Source organism: Mustela erminea, chromosome 13 (assembly GCF_009829155.1).
Source record: "Mustela erminea isolate mMusErm1 chromosome 13, mMusErm1.Pri, whole genome shotgun sequence".
Lineage (NCBI taxonomy): Eukaryota > Metazoa > Chordata > Mammalia > Carnivora > Mustelidae > Mustela > Mustela erminea.
The window spans coordinates 25203994-25224570 of NC_045626.1; the positions used below are offsets into that span (position 1 = coordinate 25203994).

General features: G+C 51.1%; 1 protein-coding gene across 6 annotated transcripts in view; it reads right to left on the bottom strand.

The window, feature by feature from the left end:
• The window catches only part of CTIF (cap binding complex dependent translation initiation factor), a 281960-nt gene that overhangs the window by 164447 nt on the left and 96936 nt on the right, over nucleotides 1-20577 (bottom strand). For all 6 annotated transcript variants that reach the window (XM_032311400.1, XM_032311401.1, XM_032311399.1 and 3 more), the window contains 3 exons: nucleotides 10073-10146; nucleotides 8789-8893; nucleotides 3262-3337 (listed from right to left, as the gene is read on the bottom strand). In XM_032311400.1, the coding sequence (XP_032167291.1) occupies nucleotides 3262-3337; nucleotides 8789-8893; nucleotides 10073-10146 (255 nt within the window). The remainder of the gene's footprint in view (nucleotides 1-3261; nucleotides 3338-8788; nucleotides 8894-10072; nucleotides 10147-20577) is intronic.

Sequence of the window (20577 nt, forward strand, 5' to 3'; positions counted from 1 at the left end):
AGTACTCAATATTCGCCAACCCCCCTCTGAAGTAGGGACTGCCATTATCTTCATTTTACACAGGAGGAAACTGAGGCAGAACAAGGATAAGTAGTTAGCCCAGTTCCTTGGCTTAGTCAACGGCAGGGCCAGGATGCCATGAAGTCTATATCTGGGGTCCAGATGCCAAGCCCTTAACTCCTGAGCTCTGCTGCCTCCCCCAGCCAGGGGCACAGCTCTTCCTGCCCTTCAAACGTAAATGAAAGTCCCTCCACTCTGCTCTGCTCCCCAGGGAGCTAGGAGACAGGCAGCAAATAGGAGAAAGAGGTCATACTGGTTACCTTCCTGGTCAGGATGTCCCCCGCTTCTGGCTCAAAGGCCACCAAAGGGTGAACACCTCACCTAGGGCAGGGGAATTTGGATTCTCACTTGGATCTGTGTCTCTCAAACAACTTTTTCTATCAACCACGAATGCTGTAAGCATTTAAAAATGGAGCAATAAAATAGTAATTTCTGAGTACGTTATCCTTTTATCTTTTGCACCAAAGCTAGCTTTATATTAGTGGTGATAACTGAATACAGATCCAGCCCAGAGGATGCTCTGTGCACTGGGATGCTCCATGCCATTGACCTACACACCATGGCTGAAGATACGGATTCTTTTTCTCCCAAACTTACAAGAAAGTTGTAAGGACGATACAAAGAACTTCCCTATGCTCCTCACTCAGAGTTCCCGACTATTAAAGCTCACCATTTGCTCTTCAGTTCATCTGTGCATCTCCATACCCATTATTTTTATTTTCTCTAAACATTTGAGGACAAGCTGTAGACAGGAAGCCCCATATCCCCCAAATCCTCTACTGTGTATTTCTCAGAAACAAGGACACTTCACTATAGAGCCGTCATCTAACACTTCAGGTCAGGACACCGACACCCAGGCGTCACTACTGTCCCCTTCCCCAGATCCCCATTCACATTCTCCAACTGTCTGATAAAGTCTTCTGGTCCAGGATCTCAGCAAAGAACACACATGGCTTTCCGTCTGCCTCTTTAGGCTCCTCCGACCTGGAAGATTCCTTGGTCTTTTCTTGTCTTTCATATACAAGCAGTTCAAGGGAATGTCCTTACATTTGTTTCCTTATGATCAGACTCGGGCCATGCTTTCTTAGCAGGAGACCCCTTGGAAATGCTGTTGGATTTCCCATGCAGCACACCAGACAGCACATGGTGGCTACCCATCCCGTTGCTAATGATGTTAACCTCAGTCATATGGTCAAATTAGACTCTGGCAGGTTTCTCCACCAGAAGGTTACACATTTCCCTTTGTAATGAGGTGAGCCCTATCTGTGCTCCAGTCTGGTGCCTGGAAGAGAATTTCTAGACTACAACCCAGGGGGAGTAGTCTACACAGAGCCAAGTGGTCTCAGTGAGTTACGGGGACAGAGTTCAAAATTCAGGGAGTCTGAGGCAACTAGAATTTTCAAGGCAGAGCACAAGAGAAGAGAAATCCAGAAATCTGCAGACCATCGTGTCTCTGGCTGAGCACTAATTTATGCATGTGTGTGGGGAAACTTCCAGAGCCAGTAGAAGGCTTCCTAAAAGGAATGGACAGAAAAATCCTCTGAGATCACACAGGGCTAGAAACATTCTGTGTTCCCAGTGGATGAGTTTGAAACACTTCTATTGGGAAGCAATCTCAGAAGGGTATTGACTCAGTAGTGGAGTAAGAGGTATCGTAGACTAAAGGCCTTCTACCTAACAAGGCTTTAAAAACAAGCCTTGAAAAGATCAAACTCTTCTGAAGTAACTTAGCTATGTTCCAGACCAATCCCCTGGATGCGTAAATGAATACCAACAAAATCCAGCACTTAACAATGTAAAATTCCCAATACCTGGCAACTAATCTAAAATCACCAGGACGCATACAAAAATATTTCCAGGAGAAAAATCAATGAATACAAACAGACACTTAGATGACATGGATGGCAGAAGCAGTAGAGAAGAACCTTAAAACAGTTATTATCAATATATTCCTTATGCTCAAGAAGATTGGGGAAAGCATGGGCAGGAAGAAGAGAGGCATGGAAGACAGAGAAAAAAAGATCTAAACGGAACTTCTAGACATGAACAACACAATATCCGAAATGAACAATATCCTAGATGGTATTAATGCTAGGTTAGCCTTTGCAAAAAAAGACTAATGAACTTGAAGACACAGCAATGGGAACTATTCAAAATGAAGCACACTGAGAAGAAAGACTTAAAAAAAAATTAGCAGAGTTTGAGGAGCCATGGGAAAATAGGAAGAAACACAGTAGACGTATCACTGGAATCCCAGCAGTGGGAGGACATGGTGGCTGAAGGTTATCCAAATTGGATTAATAGATCTAAGATCTAAGAAGGACAATAAACGCCAAGTAGAAAAAACAAAGAAAAAACTAGCTCAAGGCCCATCCTCTTCAGATTGCTGAGACCTTGACTGGGCATTTGATCGTCTCCCATTAATGGGCCTGAGGCATGGACACTGAACCCCCCAAATGGGACAAGCACAAAGGGAGGAGGGAGAGAATGGGTGAAGGTGAAGTGGCATGAGATTCAGGTGGGAAGGAAAGCGGGCTGTGGTGAGTGTGGTGGCAGATCACTGGCGGGGTGGGCTCAGTCACCTTGGAGACTGGTTCTTACTCGGCTGTGGCAGGTCCCAGTGTCATGCCCGGATGCAGATTCCTACTATTTCTGCACCAGAAACATCTAGAGAACTCAGATCTGCTCTTTGCTGAGTGGATCCTATTGTCCCAGAGCCTGGCTTAATTCAGGGAAAGGAGCCCAATCGATGATAATATCAGCAAGCACAGAGGACACCTGGAGGCTGGCAGGACAACTCCACTTTTCAAAAGCCTAAGAATAGCCCCGACCATGCTGGAAATCCCAGCAGTCCCACCAGTCCCACTAGAACACACCGCAGGACGCCTCACCTGCAGAGACTTCAGGTCAAGGGACAGAAAATTTCCAAGGGCTCCGAGTTGCCAGAGCACGGCCCCGTTTCACCTCTGGGAGCTCTCAGGCCTGCCACCGATGCCTACAGCACAGCCAAGAGTGTGCTGCCACACGCATCACCATGGGACAGCCTGGCCGTCGGTGGGCACCTACCCCTACCCACCCACTGCTTCAGGGACACCCAGTCCCACCCTGCTGGAGCAAGGGGCCAAAAGAACATGTAGGCTCTGCCCACACCGAGGATCCGGACCTGGCTGGAGGGGTTGGAGACTCTGCTCCTGTACTTACCTGCCAGGCTGGGAGAACCTTCTCGATGTCGTTCAGGTTGATGCTATCCCCGTCTTCTAGCTTCCCTTTTCCACACCTGAATCAGAAAAGACAGAAAGGCACTGAAAAGTTGGCAGGTTTATGCATCCTATCCCGGCCCGGCAAGCAGAAAAAGCAGACACCTGGCCCTGCCTCCCTGAAGGCCTGCAGGACTGGTCAGTCCCATCCCGAGGAAACAGCCCTGGAGAAGCATGCCCTCCTTCCCCAGGCCTGGCAACATGGGCCCTGCCTCGAGAATGAAGGACGTTGTACAGGTGGGAGTGCTGGGATGAGTCCAGGGGCAGGGATCGCTAATGTGACATCCAATGGGGAGGTTAACAGAGGTCCCAGAGCTCCCTTTGATCCTTCCAGGCAAAGATGCTAAGTTCCTTGCTGACGAATACCCCCAAACCTGTCGCAGCTCCTGCAAAAGCCCATCATCTCCCGCATTATACCAGAGGGACAACGAATGAACAGAAAGACTAAGCAACTTTCTTGAGGTCACACAGGCCCGCAACAGGGATTTCTCCTTCCTCAGCCTCCCTCTGGACCAATCCAGCAAGCCCTCTCAGATGCTGATGCTTTGTCTTCATGCCCTCTGCAGGCAGCCCTACCATCAGGCTGCAGACACTGGCCTCGATTTGCTATCCATCACCCACGTCTCCTGCAATTGAAAGACTCTGGGACTGGACTGCCAGGCTGGAACCCCAGCTGCATCCCTTACTAACTGGGTGATCCTATGTGACTCTCTTAACCTCTCTGGAGGTTCTGAGGATCAAGAGTAGTGGCAGGAGGATTAAATCAGTTCATGTATCTAAGCACTTAGAATCATGCTTGGTACTCACATACGTGCATACCCGTACACCCCCATATACCCACATCTGTATTTATATACCATATTCAATGGTACGCATATTATTATGGTAACTACGGGCAATAATTACATCAAATTCTAATAAGATAAATACGGTAAAAACATTATTCCCACTAGGGTTACTACTCCTAGTACTAACATGATTTACAACTATCTTACTACTATTCCTACTATTACCGTTTTGCTACTATTTCACTGCCACTGTCTTGGCTGCTGCCGGGGGAAGAGCGCCAGCACAGAGACTGATTAAGAGCCTAGACTCTGTAGCTGACCTCAGCCCACGCAAGTTACTCACTTCTCTGTGCCTCCTAGTTCCCGCAATCTGTCGAAGTGAGGATAATAATGCTCCCGCCTCCGTAGGTTGGGTGAGTTTTAAATGGCGTGAGGCGAACACTTGGAACGGTGCTCAGGATGGATTAGTGACCACTGCTCTCATTGTTATTATTAGGGACCCAGGCACCGTGAGGGCTGCCCGGTGTGATAGCTACAGAATTTTCCAGCTGCAGAATTAATGCAACTCTCAAATTTCAGAGCATGTATTTGTTCAATATTTACCGAGCGTCTATTTTTCTGGCCCTGTCAACTTCCCTTGGAGTCATGGAAAAGAAATCTGGTGTAGTTCCTGCCCTCCACAACTCACAGTTCTTGGGAAACAAACCCTCAACTCATCTGACAGGGCAGTGAGCCCCATCACCAGTAGGGGGCAGCATGTGATAAGCATCTTGAAAGCCTTACAGACAGAGGAGCCCAGTGGCCGCACATCCTAGAAAGGCTTGGGTGGAAGAGGGTAGGAGGACATCTACGCCTCTTGTTCAACAAGTGTTTCTGTGTGGGCTCCGGCTCGGGTTGGGCCCCAGTGTAAACAGTGCATAGACTGGGCCTCTCAGGGCAACAGGGGGCGGCACGGGAACCACGAGGAATGCTGCCCAGACCGTCCAGAGGCATCCAGAATGGTCTGGGGCAGAGGGAGGGAGGAGGGTCCTGAGCTGGCCAAGCAGAGAACGCGGGAGAATGTCCTGGGCAGAGGGCAGCAAGGCAGTGGCCTGGAGCTAAGCCCAAGTATGGGATGTCAGCGTTCCTGCCAACAGAGTGTGGCGGATGGGGGTGGGTAAGGGGGCAAGATGGTGCTAAGAGGGCTGGGGCCTGAAGGACAGCTCGGTTCTGGGAGGTGGAGCTGGGGTGGGAGGGGTGTAAGGAAGGTGTGAGGGGCACGTCACCCCGGCTGCAGCCTCCTGATGCCCTGGGCTGCAAGCACACAGGGAGGCGGAAAGAGGTCTGGAAACATCCGGCTGCCTTCTCACTGCAGGCTGGCCAGTGAAGGTACTGAAGGCTTCCCTCTGTATTTCATACACAGCATGGCAATGGGAGGGAGGAAGCTGGGGACCATTGGCTGACTGCAATGGCTGACACCCTCTCTCCCGGGTCATGTGTGCCACCCCCCACCTCTGGACTCCCAGCTGCCCCAGGCTCCAAGCACACACTAGACACCAGCTGAGCTCAGCACAGGCCCGGTCTTTCATCCTCACCTCAGCGGCCCCTGGGGGCAGAAGGAGACCGTGTGCAAGGAGGGCTGCTGTCCCCTTAGACCCATCCTGACTGGGGTTCAGAACTCCTTGGAGGAACTGCAGGTTCGGAGGGCAGAAGGTTGCCACAGACCAGCTGAGTCACTGCTGCCAACAGGGTTTCCAAGGCAACAGCCTTCTCTGATTTCTGTCCCTCCATGGAAACATGGTCTGCGGGAAGCCTTGGCAACCAACCTCGGTCCCCTGCTTCTGAGGGATGCTGCAGTGGCTGGGCACGTGGCATCCGTCCCCAGTATAGCTGGCCTCTAAGGGTGACACAGTTCCTGCCACAAGGTGGCCACTGGACGTTACACTTAGGATCCCCGCCCCCACCCCCTGAACCTGGGGGGCCCAGTTCTCACCTCTGCTCTATCCCATTCTAATAGGGCACCTCCATACTGAAGGCCACCTCTCCTTTGTACCCAAGCAAAAATGCTCTAGGGAGTTCTGATGGAACCCACGCGGGGGGACAATGGAAAAAGGAGCCGTGGTGAGAGCCTGGGGTCCCCTGGGAGAGTACAGGCAAGTGATGGGTCTCTCCCCAGAAAAATTTCCACAAGCACATGAGTTTGCATGGAATTTTAAGGAGCTTAAGCTGCTTCGAAGATACTCTGGTGTGGTGACCTGAGCACTGGATGGCATCAGAAGGCATTAAATCATGGCTTGTCTACTTGGGCAAGTTAGTCTGCCTCTCTGAGCTACGTTTCTCTCATATCTGGAGTAGGGACAAAAGCACCTCCCTCCCCAGGCTGTTGCTCAAGACCCTGGTGAGACCAGAGTGGTCAGAGAAGGGGTGCCTGCTGGGGGGTGGGGTGGGGAGCAGGTGAGAGGCAGTTACATTTAACATAACCAATAATCTCAGTTATGTTCAGATCTGCAGTGACAGGAGTCAGGAGTGGACAGGAAGGGACTGGAAGGAAAAGTAAAAGTCATCAGCATAATAAAAAAGAAAAGAAAAGAAAAGAGGAGAACAACCAGTGTTGGCAAAGATGTGGAAAAATCAGAAGCCCTGAGCATTGCTGGTGGGAAAATATACAGCCTCAGTGGAAAATCGTTTGGCAGTTCCTCACAAGCTTAAAACATGGAATTACTATGTGTGGTATTGTGATTTATAGAAGATCTATTTGATCTTCTTCCCCAGTCCTGGTACAGAGCTCCTAAAATCCTTGGAATTCCTTAAGCCAAGACAGAGATAATGGTGTCTTTTGTTATGTTAATGTGGCGACCCCGGCAAAAACACTTAGAGAACCTAAGGGAGGGAGGGGTCTCTTTGACAGGGGACCTAACTTTGTGATGGGACGGTTAGAATTTCCAGTTCTAACTCCGACTTCCAGGGAGGGGAGAGGGGCTGGAGGTGGAATCAATGGCCAATAGTCAGTGATTCGATCAGTCACGACTGTGTAATGAAGTCCCCTAAAAAGCCCCAAAGGAGAGCTTTGGAGGGCCCCGGGGAGGAGCTCACGCAGGGATTCTGGGAGACTGGCACTCTGGACAGGGCACGAAGCGTGGCAGCTTTCCTCATCCGTCTCCTATGCATCTCTTCCATCTGGCTGCTCCTGAGTTATGTGCCTTTATATCAACCAGTCATCTAGTGAGTACAGTGTTTTCCCAACTCCCGTGCCCCCCACGCCCCAGCAAATCCATAGAAGCCAGGGAGGGGGTCGCTGGACCTCCAACCTAGAGTCAGAGATCTGAAGCACAGGTGATGGCCTGGCCTTCTGACTGGCATCTGTAATGGGGGAAAGGGACAGTATGTAGGACTAAGCTCTCAGCCTAAGCCTGTGTCTGATGGTGTTTCCAGGTAGACTGGGTTAGAATTGAGCCAAATCGTGGGACACTCAGCTGGTATCAAAAAACTGCTTGGTGGTGTTGGAGAAAAAAACAAACACATGACAGAACTGGTGTCAGAATTGGACCATATGACTCAGCAGTTTCATCCCCAGGCCCATACCCAAAAGAACTGAAAAGAGGGACTGAAACAAGTACTTGGATACGAAGGTTCATGACCGAATCATTCACAATAGCCAGGGCATGGAGAGAACACAAATCCCCATTAGCAGATGAACGGACAAACAGGGACAGAGCCACGGGATGGAATATTACGCAGCCACAAAAAGGAACAAAGGGCTAATAGATGCTACATAATGTGGATGAACCTCAAAAAATTATGCTGAGGGAAAGAAGCCAGAGTGCAAAGACCTCGTATGATCCCATTTCTAGAAACTTCTAGAAGAGGTAAATTCACAGAAACAGAAAGCACACTGGTGGTCACCAGGTGTAAGAGAGGGCTGGGGCATAACTGCTTAGAGGATTTGATTCTATTCTGGGGTGTTGAAAATGTTCTGAAACTACAGGGAGGTGGTAGTTACCCCATATTATGAAAATATGAAGCGAAATGAAACTAGACACTTTAAAATGGTGAATGCATTGTTACGGGAATTCTAAATGAATAACAATTATTTTTTAAAAAAAGAAAGGCCAAAAAAAAAAAAAAAAAAAACCAACCATCTGTCTTATTCCCCTGGGTCAGTCACATTGCTGTCCTGAGGTCAGCCCAGGCCCGGACGTATCATTAAGAGAAGAAGGCAACAGTGATATATGAAAAAAGCAGAGGATGGGACAACTTGGTATAAAAACAAACACTACCAGTGGTTCTCAAAGTGGGGGTCCCTGGTCCAGCGGGACCAGCATCCCCTGGGAACTTGTTAGGAATGCCCATTCTCGGGCCCTACCCCAGACCTCCCGAATCAGAGTTCAGGATGTTCTGGCTGTTTTAACAAGTCTCCCAGTGGCCCCGATCCAAAGTGAGACCCACTGCACTGGATCGCGGACAAGCAGAGCCACGGTGGTCAGGAAGAGGAGCGGGCGCTGCGGGTGGAGGAGGCTGGCAGGGAAGGGTGGAGAGAGGCCCGTGAGTCTGGTTCTAGGCAGAGAGCTCTCTGGACATCAGCCACCTGGGTGTCCCCGGTGCAGCAGAGATGTCTGTCTGCCCACCCAGGGAAAGGCCCCTGTGAACCCCTGGATGGCTGCAACCTCTCCCACCCCTGTGTAAGAGCCCCTGGTCACCGCTTACCCTTCCCGGTCGATATGCGGCAGGGGCTGCTTGGACGTATGTCTCAGCTTCCGGTGGAACTGGGTGAAGTCTAGCTTTTCGGGCTGCAGGTCCCAGGTGGCACCGCTGGAGGATGAGAAAAGGTAAGGAGGTAAGGGGGCGGCCAGCCCACTTCCTGATGGGCACCAGACAAGTAGGCACAAGCCTGGCAGGGAGTGTCCTCACAAAGAGGTGGGCAGGACGGGGAGGGCATCCACCAGCCAAGGGCAGGGTCGACAGAGACCCCTCACTCAGAATGGAGCCTGTGGTGTCAGCCGTGCTCACAGACACGGGGGCAGGAGGCTGCGTGCCAAGCCCTCACCTCTCTTCAACCTCGCTATGCCATCATGTATGCTGGTAAAACACAAGTGTTGGTCTGCGGCCTATCCTACAGCGAGCGGTCCCTCTAAAACACCCCAGAGTTTGCTCTCACATCTACATGTGAGGAAGGCTGGAGAGAAAGGAGGCCAAAAACCAGAAGCTTCTGACAGCAGCTCAAAATGGTGGCAAGGCGGCTCTGAGGAGATAAGGCAGGTGCCAGGAGGCCAGGTGCCATCAGCCCCAGGCCCAGGAGACCATGGTGCTTCCATTCTGTACAAACTGGAGTCTGAGCCAGGGATAGGCCTGAAATATGCGCAGTGTTGGCCAGCTCCAAGCCAGCGGCAGAGTGGAGCTAAAGGGTAACTACCATCCACAGTCCGAAGTCATCCCTCCCCAGAGGAATGAACATATGGTATGTACCCATTAGCAAACCTTTCAAGGGCACCGTCCCCCCATACTGAGGTAGCCCTGGCCTATACCTGTTCTTCCAACTTAGTCTATCAGGAACCTTCCAGAGTCTGAACTACTGAAAGCCCTTCCCTCCTCCGGACCTCCCTGCAGCCATGCCCCCATCGTCTGCTATGCGCCATTTTCCTTTGCTCTGCCAACCACCAGTCCACCCCTCTGTCTTCTCTCCCTCTTCCCTGTGGTTGAACTATTAGCATCTGTCTTCTCTTCCCCCCAACCCTCTCTCAGCCTCCCTTTCCTTCTCTTTCTCTCTTTCCCTTGGATTCTCTTTTCCCCTCATTTGCCTTCCTTTGATCTCCATTCTCTCTCTCTGAACTCCTTCCTCAGCGGTCTCATCCTTTCTACTTTGCCCCCTCTTTGTTTCTCTCTACTTCTTGATCAGTGAACGCTCAACATTTACTCAACTTCCAAAGACCCCATGGGGCTTCTGTAAGGACAAGAAGCCCCAGCCAGAGGCATACACCACGGGGAGCTTACCTGAAGGAATCAAAGGTGTTGGCTGCCCAGATATCCGTGCCCAGCATGTCCAGAGAGTTGTCTTTGCTGCCATTCTGGAAAAGATGGGGAATGAAAAGGGTGGTGTCATTTCCTAGTTCAGGACACTGAGAACAAGTGGGCAAAGGCCCATTCACAGAGAGGGCTGCAGAGGCCTTCCCTCTCCCCCCTCGGTTGGTCATTCTGGGCAGCCTGTGGGCTTGAGAGAGCCACTAGAGTGAGCATCCTTGCTGGTGCGCCCAGTAAGAGTCACAAGGACCCCTGGTGTCCCCCCAGGCATAGGCCCTCACTTTGATGGTGTCTGACAACTGCACAGGCAGGTATAGAAATAGCATGGGTCTCTGCTGCCCTCAGTCCATCGCTCTCTACTCAATGCTGCCACACTAATGAGCTGCTGCCACCATCGCCAGCCTGATAGCAGTGGCTTCTTCCCAGGCATGGAGATTCTGCAAAGCCAGACACGGTGGCAGGTCCATGTTGAGGGGCTGACTTCCTCTAGGGTTAAGCCCCCACTTCCCAAAACCAGGCAGCACAGAGAGGCCCCCATTGACCAAGGTTACATACACCAGCGATTAAATTCTCTAAGTCAACCCCCTCCAGTCTTTGTCCTCCAATGTCCCCTACATGATCTATCCCGTAGACAGAAAGCACTTTATTCCATCCAGTCTCTACAATTTGGCTTCTCTGCCCCTTGGCTAATGATCTCTCCAAGTTCTCTGGCAACTTGCCTTCACTCCTGATGTCATCCATCCCTCGTTACCCCTACAGTCCACGCTCATCATCAATACTTCCACCTCCAGTACATCTGAGAGTGTGCACGACTTATGACCCAGAAGTCACACCCAGGTACAAACACCAGCAAAATGTGCACAGATGTTCCCCAGCAGCAGTGAAGCACAGAGGTACAGAACAGTACTATGCCTAATACATCCACGCTTACTGGAAATTGACCAGACATGTAAACTGGGGTATATTCACATACTGGAATATTACACGGCAGGGAGAATGAACAAATTAGAGCAACATACAACAGCAGAAGTCAATCCCCCAAAACACAAAGTAGAACAAAAGAACCCAGACACAAAAAAGTACCAACTCTATGACTTAATTTATATCAAGTTCAAGGATAGGCAAATTAACAAACAAAATAGAAGCCGGGGGTTGGGTGGGGGCCATAGCGGAGCTGGTAATGTTCTGTTTCTCAATCTGGGTGCTGGTTACATAAATGTGTTCAGCTTGTGAAAACCCACTGAACCATACACATGTGATATGTGCACATTTTCCATGTGTTTTAGGACCTCCTGGTTAGATTCCTGGTAGCATCCCCTGTCTTTATGACTGATCTCTCCCCAAACCTGCCACATCTCAGGTCCTTTAGCTCCAACACTGGACAAGCTTCTTTTGAGACCTTGCCATGAAGCTAGGCCTGGCCAGACATTGAAGACACAGAAGTGGAAAAGTCACAGGCCCTGACTGCAAAGAATGGTGTGTGATGACACACATGTAATAAAAAATTTTAAGACAGTGTGATATGTACACTGATTCAAGGGGCCACAGTAGCACAGGCAAGTTTCCTGCAGTTTCCCCTTGAACAGGGGATACAAGTATTCATGAGGGTCATGCAAGCAGAGGGAAAAGCAGGGACAGAGTCATCCTGGCAAAGGGGTTGGTGTGTAGAAACAGCAGGACACACAGGGTATTCTAGATAACTTTAGGGGCTCTGTGGAGCACAGCAGCCTGGGGAGTGTCCAGGGGTCCCAAGCCCTAGGTGAGTTGGTGATCTCCAACATGACCCACTCTGTCCTGGCCAGGACTTCCTAGAGGCCCCACAAGTGCGCCTCAGTGACTGTTGGGGTTGCATGGTGGCCCTCTCCAATTCGTATGTTGAAGTTCTAACCCCCAGTACCTCAGAATGTAACTCTACTTGGGAATAAGGTGGTTGCAGATGGAATTAGTTAAGATGACATCACACAGGTGGGCCCTAACGCAGTAAGCCTTGTCTCATTATAAAAAGAGGAAATTTGGACACAGAGACAGACACGCACAGAGGGAGGACTCCATGGGGAAACTGGAGTCATGCTGCCACAAGCCGAGGAACCACGGGGAGCTGGGAGGGAGGCCTGGACCAGATCCTTCCTTGGTGCCTTCACAGAGATCATGGCTCTGCCAACTCCCTGATTTCAGATTTCTGGACTCCAGAACTGTGGGATGACTATACCTTTCACTAGGTCAACCCAGTATGGGGATCAGAAATGTAAAATCAAGCAGCCCTAGCAAACTAATATGGCAATCAACTATCCACCTGTCTACAAACGCCCTTTTGTGAGGGTGGTCAGTCATGTCCCTTCTTCCCGCAGTCACCAGTTGCCCCTGCCCCAACCCTGTGACCTTCTCCTGTCCTCACAGCCATACCCAACACCTGAGGCCTAGGGTTTCCCAAAGCCTACAAACACAGCAGCCTGCGTAGACAAGTCCAGATCCATGCTGGCTCAGGTTGGTTTCGGACTCCCAACATTCAACCCTACCAAGGGGCCAGCCCCTGAAAAGTCCCACGTGCTATTTTCCCTGGTGGCCACTCCCCTGCGGCCAACATCGCCCCACAGCCTGTTGAACAAAGCCCCTGTGGACTAGTAAAGAACCTGAAGTAGGCTCGGTGACCCCAGCCCTACCTCTCCCAGTGAGTGCAGACGCAAGCATCTTGACAGAGAAGGCCCATGATGGGCGGGGAGGGTTTGGTTTTGTTTTGGATTCTTCTCATTTACTTCACATTGGCCACAGCTGGTAAGCACGTTCTCCTCCCTTACTGTACTGTACTCAGCATGCCCGACTCCCTGGCTCCTCACGTGGAAACCAGCCTAGTTTCCAGGGAGAGCAAGCAGTTTGCAGGTGCATTTCAGCCTTTAATCAATCAAAAGGAGAGGGGGCACACTGGCCAGTGGAGAGGCTGAGTAGCCCAGCCTCCCAGCAGAGGGGCCCAAGCGCTGGGCTCCGAGCAGACACCGGCAGGAGACAATGAGGGGCTGTGGGGAAAAGGGAGAGCAGTAAACTGGGGGGGGGGGGGGCGTGTGTGTGGCTGAGGGAACAAAGGAGAGTGGGCATGACCTCAGACCTCATCAGTAATATCATGACTGGCCTCTCTTGATGGCATCAGCAGCCAGAAGCCCTAGTGTCTAAGTGACAAAGCTTTCTCCTCCCTCCCCATGCCCTGAGAGCTCCTTCTCTTTCCCCTGTGCCACAATCTTCTTGTCAATCAACTACATTTACTCGGGCCATAAGCCTCTCCGTATGGTGCTAGACGGCAGCTCTGTGCACCTGGGTCCTTCCTACCCACACCTGTCTAGTCTTGTGGTCCCACGATCCCTTTCATTACTGACAGTGTCCTACCAAGCCCATCTTGCTCCTCGCCTGTCCATCTCCTTCAAAGCTTGCCTCCTCCAGGAAGCTCATCTGACCTCCCAAACTGTAGTCACCTTGCTCTGTCCTGAATGTACCACCCATGCAGGTGAGGTGCGGCCGCAGAGCTCACCTGTGGGTAGTAGAGCATCCATCTGCTTGTAGAGACCCCTCTCCTGTTCTAGATCAGAGACACTGGCTGGCAGGTACCTCATTGGACCCCCATGGCTCTTTGCTCACTGCCTACAATGTGTCTGCTGAACTGACCTTCACCTCAATAAACTTCCACCGTCTTCCCTAAGCTTATGTTTTCCTCCTGCCACAGTGACCTTGCCTTGTGACCTTAGTGAAGTCTGGACTTGAGATTCTTTGTATTTAAGTAAAGCGGTCTCTGAGAGTGCAATGCTGTGTGCTCCAGATGGGTTTCTTCTGGCACGCATGCTGCTGCCAAGCCCCTTCCCACCAGTGGCAGACATCGCTAATCAGTTATGGCATCATTTACAGTCTTCCAATCAGCTGACTGCTAATGTTCCAGATCACCCCCTCTTCCTCCCTTCTTGAGTTGTTTCATCATCCTCCCCATCCCAGCTCCTGGTGTCTGGCTTGCTTCAAATGCAACTCTGAAATTGCACATGGCTAGAGAGACACACAATCAACCCCCAAGGAGACAGCTCCCAGGCCTCCTGAGATGTTATCTGGCATGTCCACAACACCCTTTCCAGGCCTCAAACCTCAGAATCCAGGCGCATTTCACATTTTTTTTTTGTTTGTTTGTTTTTGTTAGTAGGCTTCATGCCCAACATGGGGCTTGAACTTGTGACCCTGAGATCAAGAGTCACACACTCTGTTGACCTAGCCAGCCCCTGTGGGTAGTAGAGCATTTCAAATGCAAAGGTCAAAAAACAACAACAAAATCAAATAAACAAATAAATTCTGCTTCTGAAGTATATGTCTGAGACCTCACCCAGAGCGAAGTTCACTGTCCTTCAGAGTAGCACACAAAGTCTCTCTTTCCCTGATCCCTGATGCTTTAAATACCCAACTGATGGCACCTACAAATTCAGCTTAAGACCATTGCTTGTCAATGGTTCCCTTATAAGAATGTTAAATCTTGGGGTGCCTGGGTGGCTCAGTTAGTTAAGCATCTGACTTGTAATTTCAGCTGAGATGTCATGATGTCAGGTCATGAGATCGAGCCCCGTGTCAGGCTCCACGCTTGGTGGGGAGTCTGCTGGAGATTTTCTCCCTCCTTCTCCCTCTGCCCTTTCTCCAACTTGCACACACACTCTCTCTCCTTCAAATAAATTAATTAAAAAAAAAAAAAGAATGGTACTCTTCAAGGCAAGTTTCCCCCCCAAATTGTTTTCCTGCAGTAAAATGCAGATAACCTAAAGTTTACCATCTTAACCATTTCCAAGTGCACAGTCCAGTGGCGTTAGGTACGCTCACGTGGTTGTGCAGTCCTCATTGCCATCCTTCTCTAGAACTCCTCTCACCCCGTAAAACTGGGCCTCCAATCCCACTGGATGCGAGCTCCGATCTCCCCTCTCCTGAACCCCACCCCCACCTTCCTACTTTCTGTCTCCATGATTTGTACCTCTCTGATACCTCACCTGAATGGAATCACACAGGATTTGTCTTTTTGTGACCAGCTGACTTCACTTAGCATAATGTCCCTGAAGCCCATCCACGAGCCCAAGTAGGTTGTAAGCCCCTTGACTAGAGCAGCTACCCTCTCTTCTTGGCCCTCCACAGTGGCCAAGCTAGGCATACAGTCTGCTTCCAATGCTGTCAACTGATTAAATAGATTCTACCAGCTGCTTTCGAGCCTAAATGATGGAGTCACAGACTGGGATCTACCAAACTAGGATTCAAGGTCACTGAAGAGCGAGGCACAAGGGCAGGAGAGAGAATGACTATGATAAAGGGATGGAAGGTCACAACCAGGAAAACAATAATGTGGACAAGACCCCGGAGCTGTGCCACTTGGCAGCCCAGGAGGTGTGATGGCCCTGGGCAAGAAGGAGGGTCCTTGGGCCGCAAGCTGGAGGTGCCAAGGGCTGTGGGCCAGCGGCTTGTCCGGTCTGTGCCGAATGGGACAGGAAGGTAACCCCATTAACAGGTGAGAGGGCAAGCCTGGAGAAGCTCTCGATGGAAGTCTGGGTCCCAGGGGCTGACCTATTTATTGTCACTCTATTCGACACAATATGCATAGCATATAACATGAATCTGGACGTTTCCTCAGAGCTGTTGCAATGGAATATGACAGGCATATAAGGATGCACACAACCAAATCTCAGCAGGGGCTGGGGACATTGCCTGGCACTTGGAAGCAAAATCAGTCTCCACCAAATCAGCCCAGAGAGGGCAGAACCACACCTGCTGAGGCTTCCTATACTGTTCCTTGTCAGTGTTGAGGTAGCGGCCCTGGGCCCTGCCCAGAGGGGCCAGGTCTCACTGGGCGGAGCCACAGCGAAACCAGACCACCAGGAACCAAGAGCTTCACACGCCCATCCCCAGTGCCCCAGCCGTGCGCTGGCAGCATCCAAGCTGACCGGGAGGCTTCAGATCCCATCTAAGCCCGTGAAGTGTCCGGATAGTCCCCCTTTCCTGAGTTCCGGACACCTATCCTCAAACTCGCAACACCCCCAACCTACACGCCACCTGACCCACAAAACCCTCTTATGACTGCAGACAGGTTCATCCGTGTGCCCAAGAAGCTTGTAGGTTACTGCGGGGCGGGGCCTTCCAGAGAGACCCACAGACAGGCAGACAGCAGTCTGATTTCTGGAACCTCACACCTGGAGCCAGACCCACCTCACTCTCTAAATCACCCCTTACACTGAGGAGCCACGTGAGTGGCGAGGACAAGCAGAGGACAGAGCAGAGGGTGACCGGGGCCTGGCTTGTTCCCAGGCCCTCCCTGCACTCTCGGCTTCCCCGGTGCACTAGTAATGCATGGTGTCAGTGGGAAGGGCTCTGATACGGATTCTATTCCTCTTTGGACCACTGTGCTTTTCCTGGACTCAGAGAAACAAAGGTCCTACCTGTCCCCCATCTTTGTCTCTGACAGGAACCAGCTCGAGACCCCTCCTCTCTGCCCCTCGGCAATGTCCTTAAAGCTTGTGCCCCAGGAGCCCACAGCACGTCCAGCGCTTCCCGACTCTGACTGCATGGCTTCCCGGTGGTGTTCTAGAAACACAAGCCCACTGGGTCTCAGATGTCAGTATGCATCAGAGTCATGTGGAGAGAGGAGTGTTGCTAGGTTAAATTGAGTGCAGCTGGGGTGGTCCACGAAACACACTTTTAGAAACACTGGAGATTAGAAGGGTTTTGTGGGGCACAGAAAAAAAAAAAAGGTTCCCTCATCAAACATTTGGGATACACTGGGTTAAAAGATTGTTAAATAAATCACTTTATTGCAAAACTACTCAGTGCCTTTATCGGCCTTGGACGGATGTTGACCCCTCAAGTAGGTAGCCATATAGTACGCAGTATTCCCCAAATTCCTTTGACCGAAAACCACCCCATCCTTCCTCTTTATTCCACAGAGCAATTCTATTTATTTATTTATTGCAAGACCAGGGTTCCACAGAACCTACTTTGGGAAATGGTCTTCTAATATTCTTCCCTAGTGATTCTGCATCCTCTCAACTGGGAACTCTGGCTTCAATTTTGTTGCATCCCTCTGCCCACTTACCCCCTCATCCTAGCTGTGGGACCCAGCTTCATTCATTAAATACTTTTGAGCAAGAATCCGGGTGTCCAGGCACTGAGAGCCCCCCCCCCCCCGGAAACCACATGGGCTTCCTCAAGAACATCTCCCAGTTTGCCATTCCCGTGGCCGCAGCTTTTCTCTGAGCCCCATCCCCGCCCCAGCCCAGGGGTTCGGCCAGCCCCTGCCCCCAACCCCCCAGGTCGCTGCAAGGCTGAGGTTCTGAGAAGCCTAATCAGAAGCAACCACCCTTTTCAGTGGATGGTTTTTAGCACTTAAATGCTGCCGAATCCTTCACAACAGTCCCTTTCCCTGGCAATTAGGGGGCCTCATGCCAGGGTGAACCGTGCTGCTCTCAGAACAGAGCACAAAGAGATAATGAGCACTTTGAACTCTGTGGAAAAGAAAAGGAAACAGCTTTCCCGTGGGCAGGGAGGCTGGAGCCACCTCTGAAGGGCCCGCAGGTGTGCATGGCTCCCCCCAGCTCGGGCAGGGCTGTTGTGGACTGTTGCCCAGCCAGGCGGGGAGCCTGGACACTGGACGATGATAACAGCAAAGGCATTGAGGCGGCACCGACCAAACACTGGTCATCCTCTGAGCATTTCAACCTCGTTACAAGCTTAGGAAGCCCCATTTCACGGATGAGAAAACGGAGGCTCAGAGAACCTGCCTGTGTTCAGAGAGCTAGTTCCCAGGAGGGGAATGTAGACAGCATGACTCGGAGTTTATGCTCTTACCCGTGGCACCATGCAGTTCCGTGGCACCATGCAGTTCCATGACCCGAATAAACTGTGACCCCACGGCAGATGGCTGTAAGGCAGTAAGGTATCCATCCCCCACAGACAGCTGGGTTCTCTGAGTCCATCTCTGCCCACGACTGGGAAGGCAGCGCGGGCGGAGGGAGTAAACTGCCGGCAGTGAAGTGAAGAGGGAATCTGAGGGTGTGAGCCAGGCTTTGTAAAGATGGTGGGGGGCATGGGGCTCTGTGTCTGAGTGAATGAAACTTGGTGGGAGTGAATCACTGTATGCTAGAAAAACGTGCTAAGTCAGGAGCAGTGGGAAAATAAACCCTCCTCTTTGCTGTATTAGTACACAACCACGGAGTGGTTTTTGCTTGTGCATGTGTGTGTGTGTGTGTGTGTAGGTGTCGACAATTTCTGGCTGTGAGGGTTTAGTGACTAAGCAGAACTTGACTGAATCAGATATCCGCCAGCAGCAGGACTGCCCGCATTCCCAGGAGGGTCACAGGTGAAGCTCCAGGTAGAGGAAGCTGATCTGGACTTCCCCAGTATCCCTGCTATTTGTTTGCTCTGCCAGGGGACACAGAGGCAGGGGTGGCCAGCCTTTGGTCCTGGCCTCCCACAGCTACAGTCCAGTAGGGGAGTAGCTGTGTATGCACAGCCCAGTGCTGGACACCCTCAGAGGGCTCACTATCCCAGTCCATCTCCCTTCTCAGTGTAGAATGTTCTACAGATTCTGTGCATCATGAGGGCCAACAGCAAGCCTGACCCTCACGTGGGTCCCCTTACTTCAGGGACACAGGTTCCTGGAGTAGCTGATGGGGAGGGTCATCCTTGTAGACAACAGATGTAACTTCTCTTCTTCCTCTCCAAGGACCCTGCCCCAACTCCCCTGCCTTAGCCCTGATCTATCACCCACAGAAGTGGACTAGCACAGTCCTAGTCCTGAGGCTATCATCCCTGACCTCAAAGGTCTCACCACCCAACCAGGAGTCATGGAAACATAAAGAACAATAGAAGATGGCATGTGGTCAAGCAGCCCATGACACGATGCCTGCCACCTCTGCTGCTGGCTTTGGGGGTGAGACCAGAGGGCCTCTAAGAACTCCAGGAAAACTCTGGGTGAGTAGCAACATGGTTTGGACTAAAAGTGGGGAAAGCAGGAATCCAGGTCTGCAAGCTGCATCCTGGAGGGCTCAGAAGAGTCACTCGGCTCCTTGGACCTGTGCTGCCCACTCTGCACCATAAGACTTTGAACGGGGCCAGGGACTCCCCATTTGGGATGGGGAGAGTAGGTGCACCATATGAGACACTGGCACCAAAGGCCCCTAAAGGCATCTCCCGGACCTAAGCAGGGCCTTCCTATAGGTCAGGTCTCAAACTCCCCTGAGGCTCCAATTAAACCAGAATTTGACAAACAGTCCTATCCTAGTAACTCCATGTGTGTGTGTGTGTGTGTGTGTGTGTGTGTGAGAGAGAGAGAGAGAGAGAGAGAGTGTGTGTGCGCGCGCGTGTGCGTTTATGCATGCGTGTGTTCAGCACCAAGGACAGCATCCCACATGCTGGTGGGAAAGACGATGATAGACCCCCTGCCCCAATATTTTAATGCCCCTTCAATAGAAGGATCTTTGAGGCAGGGGAATGGCAGAACAAAGACCAGCATAGAGGGCCTCCTGGTGGCACCAGAACTGAGTTCAGGAGCAGGAAAGGGCATTCCTTTCATTCTGGAACTTTCTCATCTATACATTCATTCTGTCCCTTCTCTCTTTACTAGACCCCACTGTCTTTGAGTTTAAAACCCAAAGGGAGATGTAGGTGATAATGACTGAAGCCTGTGACCAAGGATACTTCTCTGAATCCAACCCATTCTCCCCACTCTCTTTGGCTAACTAACTTTGTGCTTTTGGATTTAAAGGCCACGTTACTTGAACTTGTCCTGGCCTGGGCCCCATGACAGGGCCCTTCTGGCTGGCTTCCTATTCAGCATCTGCTGAAATAATTGGGGGCCATTCCGGTGTCCTCAGTCATCCATGCCCCTCTGCAGGGAAAGGATCCCAACCTCCAAGGCTCCCCACTAGGCCTTCTTGAAGCTCCCCAAGCCCCAGGGATATTCCCTACCCATCAGCCCCAGACTCAGAACCACAGAAGTCCAGGGAGGAAAGGAACTGAGAGTTCATCGGGTCCAAGAGGTGACCCGGGGCTTCTACAGAGGTGTTCCCAGAGCAATGAGGTAGATAGAATAGGAGAGACAGCAGATGGGCTACTCTTTCCTCTACCTCATCAAGCAGTTTTGTCCCTTTTCTTTTCCTTATGGGATCTTGCCGAAAGATTCTGATGAAACAAAATGTTCTGTTCTTTAAAAAAGTTTACTTTTATCTTAGAGAATTGTAGATTCACATCCTGCTCTAAGAAATAACGCAGAGATCCCCTGTACGCTTTACTCAGTTTCCCCCATGAGTACACTGCTCAAAGTATTGCTCAATAGTAAAGTCAGGATACTGATGTTGATACGGTCAAGATGCAGAACATTTCCATCAGCACAAGGTTCCCACCTGATGCCCTTTTGTCCCCAACCTACTTCATTCGGCCCCTCCCTTCTCTAATCCTTGAACTGCTCACCTAGTCCCCATTCCTATCCT